Here is a 9,769-nt window from a genome sequence, read left to right as displayed (position 1 = left end):
TTCTACCCACAGCTCTGTCACTAATTTCCTATGTGATTTCAGGTAAATCACTTACTTTAACTTCAGCTTCTTCTGAGAAATGAAATCAGGTAGATTATTAATGAAGATCCCTAGCAGTTCTAAAACCCCATGTTCCCAATTACCTTAAAGGGGTGTGTGGGATATATATATATAGGGGCCAGATGTTTAACGTAAGCTCTTTGTGGCAATTATGGAGAGAAAGGTGTAACATAAACGTCTGGCCTGGTTCTACCACCTTCAAAAAATGCCAACTATTTCTAGGGAAGGTCAGTAGGCTGCAGGCTATTGATGGGGTGGGGATGGGGGTGTGTTCAGGACATGCTAGCCCAAAATACGGCACTTTGGCATATTGAATATTTCAAGCTGAATGAATTTGAGCAATGGCATATGCAGGAAGGATTTTCTGATCTTCCAACGAAGCAGGTCATAAAACCTTCATGTGAGAGGTGCCTTTTCCCCCAGAGGAAAGAAGCATCCTTATTTCTGAGGTCAAAGGGACAAAGAGGAATCTGAGTGAACAGGCCTTGCTAAGTTTCCTCCAGTTTACTACACTTACCTCATACCCTTTGTTCTATCATATCCTTCCACTACTTTCCATTCTTCATCAAACCTAGCATAAAAACACTCAGGCTGAACCATTTCTTCAGGTCTTCACTTCTTTATGAAGGCTCCTGTGTCATGTAACACTTATATTAAATAAATGTGTCTACTTTTTCTTGTTAATCTATCTTTTGTTATGGAGGTCCTAGTTGAGAACTTAGAAGGGTAGAGGAAAAAGATATTTTTCCTCCCCTACAGTTATGTATATCGCAATTGAGCAAGTCATGGGGTCCAAGAGATCATATCAACCACTTGAAGACTGACTTATCTGGACATGACCTCAAATAGAAAAGTATAGCATGGACTCAATAATAAATTGGGAGATAACAAGGAAAACAAAGCTAAGCATCACATCAAAGTAGGATCCCGGCATGATTTTATTCTAGTGGTTTAAATACGTTCCCATCCCATCTCTTATTTACCTCGTGCCCCTCTTATTAATGAGGAAATAGCAGAGACTGAATAGGGAGGCATCAGTTTAATTTGACAAACTTGCCTAAATTGAGAGAGTCTGAATTAGCTTTGACCCAGAGAAAGAGCTGAACTGAGAACCCTGAGGTTTGCAACTCTAAACAAATCCTGACTCCTTTCTGATGTATTTCTGCCAAAGACAACCTGACTGAGGTTACGCAGAGATCATTTTTCTACAAAACATGGCCAACTAGGCTCAAGGCAAAATTTCAAGACATAATTTATCTTCCACCTTCTTCAAATACTTTCTCTCTCCTCCTGCCCCTAACCCTCAATATAGGAAATGTGCAAAGTCTACACAGCCTGTAAAAGTCTACCAATTTAAGGGCTTATAATATGTGAGAGACATTTTTGATACACATACATAGTGCCACCCATTAAGATGCTCATGTTTATGATTTAGTAGGAAAAACAGAATGCTGCAATGGAGATATTAACAAGAACAATCAAATTCACAGGCACAGAGAAGACTTCCTTACCGCCAAATTCTAGAATAATTGCTTGTCCCAACTCCCATAGAGCACTGTGATCTGGCTATCACAATGCACTATGAATGTCGATTTAACTAATCCCCTTTGAGTATCAATATTTTGAAGGAGTTCTCTTTTAACCTAAAAAAATCTTCTAATTAGTGAAATTCATTCAGCAGTGAAAGGTCTCTCCGGACCTTCATGTTTTAATCTGCAAGTCTCAATTTTAGCTTCCGCCACCAACGCTCCCCTTCATCCCTTCAAAGTTGATGGAATCACATGCCTTGAATTGAAGGTTTTGGTAATTCAGATCCCTTGAGCAAAAAAAACAGAAATAACGGGGTGGGAGATGGCGGGGGCGGAAAGGGTGTGCAAATTTTTCGAGCTTGCGGAGTGCAAACGTGGAGAAATGACGCCACCTCCTGGTAAGGCATGGGAACAAGCAGAGTAAAAGCCGACTGCGACTTGCAGGCTAATCAGCTGCTTTCATTTCAAAGCATCAAGCCGCGCCTCTCCGGCGCCCGCAGACCCCCCCGAGACCCGCCCCCGTCGGCGGCTCTAACCACTCAGTGCTCCCCGCGCCACGTGATTGACAGGGCAACAGCCCGGTCCGTTACCTAAACTCGTCACTTCGGAAACAGTGACCCGATCCTTCCGGAAGCTCAGGGTCCGCGCTCTCCCAGCATCCCTTGCCTTCCGGCTATGCTCAGTCCTGTCCGGCCAGTCCCGCCTTGCGCGCCCATTTCGAGCCCGAGTTTCGAGCTCGACTTTTCGGGCTCGAGGACTCGGCCCAGATTTCCCGGGACTGGGTTCTTGGGCAGTGGCGATGGGGGCAGGAATGGCGCAGCTGGAGGGTTACTACTTCTCGGCTGCCCTGAGCTGCACCTTTTTAGTGTCCTGCCTCCTCTTCTCCGCCTTCAGCCGGGCGCTGCGAGAGCCCTACATGGACGAGATCTTCCACCTGCCGCAGGCGCAGCGCTACTGTGAGGGCCGTTTCTCCCTTTCCCAGGTGGGGTCCCCACCCTGTTCCCACCCTAGGGCCGGCCAGACCCCGCCCCAGCGCTGTTCTCCCACCCTTCTCCTTCGCTTCCTCTGCGCCACCCTCTCAGCCTCGAAACGTGAAAGGGACTGGCTGATATTTTGTTCCTGTCTCTCAGATCTGTGAAATATTTGTTAAATGAATGAGTTAACAGCAGCTCTGTCTCCTAGGAAGAGATTAACTGATGCTCTGGGAGATTAACTAATGGGGAACTCAGTTCCTGCCCCTCTTCTTGGCAACTGATGAGAGCTGTCTGAGTTTTTCTTCCCCAATCCTGGGATTAGAGGCATCGGGCCGCTCCGAGGAAATGTCAGAATACTTCACTTTAGCTCACCTGTCAGGCACCGAACTGTGTATTTTGTGGGTGGGACAGGTGGAGAGAGAGGGATCTTCAGCCTCCAGAAGTGACAAGTTACATTAATTCCATCTCTGGTGTTTTTAGGAGCCTTCTATTAACTGGATAAATTGGTAGCCAGTGAAGTGGCTTGTATGTTTGAATATGTAATTGACTACATAAGTACATAGATACTAAAATAGAGACATTATTCTTCCTCTTCTCGTGAAGCAATATAGAGTAGTGGGTAGAAATACAAAGTCTGTAGTTAGAGAAAGACCTAATTTTAAGCCTTGGCGCTGTTATTTACTAGTTATGTGACCTTGGAAATTTTCTGACTTGCAGGTTACTCATCTGAAAATGACAGTAATAATGGTGTCTACGGTAGGGCGTGTTGCAGGATTAAATACAGAGGGTTTAGCACAATTTCTGGCTTGCTACATGTTAGCTGTCATTACGCAGCCTGTGGTTTAATCTCTTTAAACACTTCTTTCTCTCCAGACCCATCAGAGGTCCAGCCGATGTTTCCATGCTTTTTAAAACTGGAGCATTTGCAATTTAATCACCAAAATACAGGCTCACCAACGAGTGGGGCTTGGAAAATAGAAACTGATTTTAAGTTGTTGTCGTCTGCTGGTTGCTGATACCTTAACAATCACAAAGCTGGTGCAGGGGTAAAATATAAGCAAAACTTTCCTCTAGAGGAGGCATCTGATCTGCCTAGGACTTATGTAATTGTGTTCTGGGATAACTTCTCAAAATGCCTGATTGTTGGTAAAGATGTTTTTGAGCTTGACATCTTTGTGTCAGTCCTGTTGGTATTACCTCTTTTGCTTCCTTGTCGGCCTTTGATTTTTAAGTGGGATCCCATGATTACTACATTACCTGGCTTATACCTGCTGTCGGTTGGAGTCGTCAAACCTGCCAGCTGGATCTTTGGGTGGTCGGAACATGTTGTCTGCTCCATTGGGATGCTCAGATTTGTTAATCTTCTCTTCAGTGTGGGCAACTTCTATTTACTATATTTGCTTTTCCGCAAGGTACAACCCAGACAGAAGGTACGTTTTCAGAATAATTTATTATAAGCTTATGTGCAGTTAGGTCTACAATTCTGATGACTTGGTTTTATGAGATTTGGTGAAAAATGTCTTTAACGCTTAGTATTTTTGTATATTTTGTAAAGATAAAGCAATTCCCCCACGCCCATTTTAGAAGAAATTTCTAAATACGTGAATAACTTATTTATTTGTAAAATCTAAAGTAAATATTTGTGAATCAAATGAGTTCAGTAAATATTTCTTGAATTTATTCCGTGTGCTAGGCACTGAGACTACAGAGGTAAATAAGGCGTTCTTTTTCTGGAACATTTATCTCCCTTAGGGAAAACAGACTTTACGTGAGAAATTTTGATGTGATTTAAGAACGCAGGCCTTGGAGGTGGATTGCCTGGGTTTGAAGACTATCCATTTACTAGTTGTGTTACTTTGGACAGGTTACCCTTTAGAGACTCCATGTCTTCATCTGTTAAATGGCAATAATATAGACGCTGTGTCACAGGACTATTATGAAGAGTAAAGGAGCTTAATGAATGGAAGGTGCTTAGAATCATGCCTGATATAATAGTAAAGACTCAATAAATATTAGTTATAATAATTATTTTTAACTTAAATTATTTCAATAGTGTGAATTGTGAGAGGGAGATAGGTCTAAGATGCTATGAAGAAACAGAGGAGGCGTAGAGGAGCATTTGTTTTAGCCTGACTGGGAGGGAGGCATTGGGTAAGGCTTCTTTGAGAAGATGGTACCTGAGCTGAATCTTGATGAACAGATAGTGCTTTTGGGTAGGGAATGAATCCTGGCAGGAGAAAAAGCATAAGCAAAGGTAGAAAGGCATTGAATAACAAGATAGAGGGAATTGCTATTTGGAATCACAAGATTATAAAGTACGGGGATGTGAGACTGGAGAAGTAGGTAGGGGTGAAGTCCTGAACATCCTTAATGTCATGGAAAGCATTTTGAGCTTTATCTAGTAGGTGATAGACAGCTCTTAATTTAATCAAGGGGATGGCATGGTCTGGTTTGGTGATTTAGATTAAGTGGAGGATGCAATTCAAGGAAATAAGAAAACTTTCAGATTCTGGAAGTCAGAAGGCCAAAAGAAGATATTTAACTTTAGATGGGGCCAATATTTTCAGGAAAATGCCTGTAATTTCTTCATGTAATAGTAAGATCATTGGATATGGTAGTATAAATGCTAGATACATATTTACATTCTCCCCAGTGTAGAGTTCTAAAGAGAAATCTTTAAAAGAAGTTGGTGATGATGGCTAAATGAATGCTTATTGAAGACACTAGGACTTAAGCACAGGGAAATGGAACCACCTGTCCTGTGTCCCATTCATTTCCATCTTCCCCATAGAATTTAGTTCAGTGTCCTGCACACAATAACTTTTTAACTATTTGTTGAATGATTCAGAGTATTTTAGGCCATAGAGGCTTTGGCACACACGTATTGTCTTTTTTTTTTCATGTATTGTCTTAATGGCTTCCAAACTGATAGGTGTAACTAAAAAAGCACCAGAAAGTATCTTCATAAATGTATATAGTCATGCATCACTTAACGACGGGGATGCATTCTGAGAAATGCATTGTTAAGCGATTTCATCATTGTGCCAACATCATAGAATATACTTACACAAACCTAGATGGTATAGCCTACTACACACCTAGGCTCTATGGTACCAGTCTTATGGGATCACCATCGTATATGCTATCCATCATTGACCGAAACATCATTAGGCAGCGCATGACTGTATTATGTTTTGTAAAGCCAGAAATAAGATTAATATTGAATAATTTTATTTAAATAAAATTCAGGTCTTTTTTTATTTTTTAATAAATCTCTTAATTAGCTCAGAAATAGCATATTTGTTTTATCATGAAAATTAACTGTGTTTTTTCTTCCTCCTAGGCTGCCTCAAGTATCCAGAGAATCTTGTCAACGTTAACATTAGCAGTATTTCCCACACTCTATTTTTTTAACTTCCTTTATTATACAGAAGCAGGATCCATGTTTTTTACTCTTTTTGCCTATTTGATGTGTCTTTATGGAAATCATAAGACTTCAGCCTTGCTTGGATTTTGTGGCTTCATGTTTCGCCAAACAAACATCATCTGGGCTGTCTTTTGCGCAGGGAACATCATTGCACAGAAGTTAACTGAAGCTTGGAAAACTGAGCTACAAAAGAAGAAGGAAGAGAGGCTTCCTCCTGTTAAAGGACCATTTTCAGAATTCAGGAAAATTCTTCAGTTTCTTTTGGCTTATTCTATGTCCTTTAAGAACTTGAGTGTGCTTTTTCTTTTGACTTGGCCCTACATCCTCCTAGTGTTCATGTTTTGTGTTTTTGTAGTAGTTAATGGTGGAGTCGTTATTGGCGATCGGAGTAGTCATGAAGCCTGTCTACATTTTCCTCAGCTATTCTACTTTTTCTCTTTTACTCTCTTTTTTTCTTTTCCTCACTTACTGTCTCCTAGCAAAATTAAGGCTTTTCTTCGCTTAGTTTGGAAACGTAGAATTCAGTTCTTTGTGATTACCTTAGTTTCTGTATTTTTAGTTTGGAAATTCACTTATGTTCATAAATACCTACTAGCAGATAATAGACATTACACATTTTATGTGTGGAAAAGAGTTTTCCAAAGATATGAAATTGTGAGATATTTGTTAGTTCCAGTCTATATTTTTGCTGGTTGGAGTATAGCTGACTCATTGAAATCAAAGTCGATTTTCTGGAATTTAATGTTTTTCATATGCTTGTTTACTGTTACAGTACCTCAGAAATTGCTGGAATTCCGTTACTTCATTTTACCTTACGTTATTTATAGGCTTAACATACCTCTGCCACCCACATCCAGACTTCTTTGTGAGCTGGGTTGCTATGTAATTGTTAATTTCTTGACTTTTTATATTTTTTTGAACAAGACTTTTCAGTGGCCAAATAGTCAGGACATTCAAAGGTTTATGTGGTAATATCAGGGATATCTTGAACTCTAAATATAGACTTCTTATTTAGACTGTTTCCACAATGAAGAACGGAACAGGTAAAAATTACAGACTTTCTTTTAGGTGCAATGGTGATCCCCAGATCACATCAGATTTTTTTGTGTTTTACACATCAGATATAAGTGCTTTAAACATATATAACAAATCCAAGGAAGTTAGGTGGTAAAGAACTGAGAAGAGTTTAAGAGTTGCTCCATAAGCCTAAATAATAATGGGAAAATAAAATTGTTTACAGCTATCTCATATCTCTCTTGATACTGCTGGCCACTCAAAAGCTTGGAAACTTTTTATAGATACAAGTTTAAAAAATTGGGCATGCTTTATTTTAGTGGAACTTTTTTATTCTCTTCAGAAAGCAATAGTAGACACGTTATTTGAAAAATATTTACAAATGATCAGATAATATTCTCCATTGAAAATTTGCTTAACATTTCAGTAAATATAATTTTAATCATAAGGCAAAATAGACTCACATAGTAAATGCTATAAATTAGAGGCTTATCTGCATTTATCTAGGAATCAAGTTGTTGATTTTTGTTAAAAATCTAGAAATGATGCTCTTTCACTAATTCCTAATATGAAATATATGATGGCCAAAGATTAATTGTGTTGATGATAATACCTTATAAAAGGAATTTTGTTTCTAAAATACATTACTATATTAGTTTCTATTGCTGCCATAACAAATACCACAAACTTGGTGGTAAAAAATAATTCTCTCACAGTTCTGGAGGCCAGAAATCTAAAATTAAGGTGTCGGCAGGGTTTGTTACTTCTGGAGGCTCTGAGGGAGAATCTGTTCCATGCCTCTCTCCTACCTTTTGGTGGCTGTCTGCAATCCTTGGTGTTCCTTGGTTTATAGATGAGTCATTCCAATCTCTGCCTCTGTCTTCACATGGCCTTCCCCTCTGTCTTGTCTTCTTTCTCTTATAAGGACAATGTCATTGGATTTAGGGCCCACCCTAAATCCTAATCCAGGATGGACTCATGTTGAGATCCTTAACTATATCTACAAAGACCCTTTTTCCAAATCAGTTCACATTTACAGGTTTCAGGTAAACATATCTTTTTGTGGGACACTTTTCAACCCACTGAAAGTTACCAAAGGAGATTTTAGGATAAACTTCATAAAACTTGTAGGAAATAATTTCTTTGCTGATATATTTTAAATAAAATTAATCTTCACTGAGAGGATAAAAACAAGTGACTTCCAAGCTTGCATAATTATAAAACTAAAGGTAACTGGTATTTGATTTCATTATCCAAAAAAAGTTAGAATTGAAAGGAAATTTAGAAATCATTTGATCTAGTCTTGTTTTGTAGGTTAGGAAACAACTGCTTGGGTAGGATTATTTTTGTGTTGGTTTGTGGATTCTGTGTCTACTATTTTGAGTACATTCATTGGGTTATCATTACATTACAGAAAAATATTATTTGGCCATGTTAACTTTGACATGTAAACTTAGAACTGTGAATAGAATTCGTCTTTTAATCTAATTTTATGTTTGTAAACTTTTTAAAATAACTGTGAACAAAATTACTTTGTCTTCAGTGTTGGATTGTGGGTTCTCTGGCTTTTAAATAATGAGTGGATTTGAAAAGTATTCTGCATTTGGAAATAGAAAATTGTGTACAGGTGAAAATTACAAGTGTAGTTTTGAGTAAGAGAGAGCAGTCTTTTGTTGTGCTCTATTCAGTACTTAGAAAATATATTGACTCTTTAGTTATAACAGTAATTGTAGGACAACATTTTTACCCGAACTTTTTTTTTTAATTAGATAAGAAAGCACATGCAAGGAAATTATTATTTTGTAATGGAAATCTGAGTTCCAGTAAGTCAAAATTGAAAACAATTTGTAATTTAGGAAAAACTTTCTTGTCTGATACTATCAATGCAAGACTTTTGTGTTTAGGAATAGTTCTGAGACAAAAAAAACTTTTTTCTCTAATCTAGTCTGGCAAAATGACAACACCGTTCCACCCTATAGATTGGGGGAATCACTGTTCCAAATCATCTTTAAGTGTTGAGTCCCTGCTGTTTTAAGAGGTGTTTTGGAGAAAATCTGCATTCACAGGTTCATCTTCTGTGTTATCCATAGAGTACGTAACGTACAGCACTTAACATTTTAGAAAAGAATGCTGTGAATTAAAAGGTGCTATAGAGTGTTGCTTTTAGAAACATCCTAATTTATATTTGTGTTTTTAATATTTTTCAAGAGTTATCAAATAGATATTTTTGACATGAATTTTTTAAAATTTAGACATAGTTGAATTTCTGGATTAAAAGGTGATTATAGAGAAAAAATGTATTGATCACTTAGAGAACCTGTGGAGCCTTGCAATTATTGGTATTAAAGTCTGTAAGTAGGATTATTTTAAAGAACATTATTAAAAGATTTAGCCCGTAAATTTTTTAGGCCCAGTAATAAGTCTTTTTGAACTTTTTCTACTGTAAATGTAGAGTATTATCTAGTTTGAACGTAACTGCCACTGGACCTGACTTGTTTTTTTCTTTATAATTGTCTGAAGACAAGAGAGGAGAAGAAAAGAGATCCTCAATTTTTATTTATACCCTCTAAATAGTAGACGATTATTTTAGACTGACTTTTAAGTAAAATATTCGTATAAAGAAGTAAATTCATGTTCATTAGGTTAGAGAGCATTTATTATCTTTGAAGCAATTAGAATTTCATTAAAAAGTAAAACAAGAAAGAAGTATCATACAAACAATATGAAAAAGTTTTTTCTAGTGAAAATTTAAATATGACAGGAAC

At 37.9% G+C, this 9,769-nt stretch overlaps 1 protein-coding gene across 1 annotated transcript; it reads left to right on the top strand.

Annotated features, from left to right (window-relative positions):
- Nucleotides 1–2,276: 2,276 nt before the first annotated feature.
- LOC131416195 (dol-P-Glc:Glc(2)Man(9)GlcNAc(2)-PP-Dol alpha-1,2-glucosyltransferase) lies at nt 2,277–9,279 on the top strand. The gene is made up of 3 exons (XM_058558515.1): nt 2,277–2,571; nt 3,796–3,993; nt 5,907–9,279. The coding sequence occupies exons 1-3, from the start codon at nt 2,389–2,391 to the stop codon at nt 6,960–6,962; spliced, it is 1,437 nt and encodes a 478-aa protein (XP_058414498.1). The 5' UTR covers nt 2,277–2,388; the 3' UTR covers nt 6,963–9,279.
- Nucleotides 9,280–9,769: the final 490 nt, after the last annotated feature.

Source organism: Diceros bicornis, chromosome 17 (genome assembly GCF_020826845.1).
Source record: "Diceros bicornis minor isolate mBicDic1 chromosome 17, mDicBic1.mat.cur, whole genome shotgun sequence".
In the NCBI taxonomy this organism is placed as follows: Eukaryota; Metazoa; Chordata; class Mammalia; order Perissodactyla; family Rhinocerotidae; genus Diceros; species Diceros bicornis.
The sequence above is the reverse complement of the archived record's forward strand: the minus strand, read 5'-3'. Positions and strand labels throughout refer to the sequence as shown.

What these genes read in the sequence shown, in the direction of transcription:
- LOC131416195 (XM_058558515.1), top strand. Translation starts at nt 2,389, where the DNA reads ATGGGGGCAGGAATGGCGCAGCTGGAGGGTTACTACTTCTCGGCTGCC. An exon ending in GCCGTTTCTCCCTTTCCCAG is followed by an intron (nt 2,572 to 3,795) that starts GTGGGGTCCCCA and finishes TTGATTTTTAAG; the next exon opens with TGGGATCCCATGATTACTAC. An exon ending in AGGTACAACCCAGACAGAAG is followed by an intron (nt 3,994 to 5,906) that starts GTACGTTTTCAG and finishes TCTTCCTCCTAG; the next exon opens with GCTGCCTCAAGTATCCAGAG.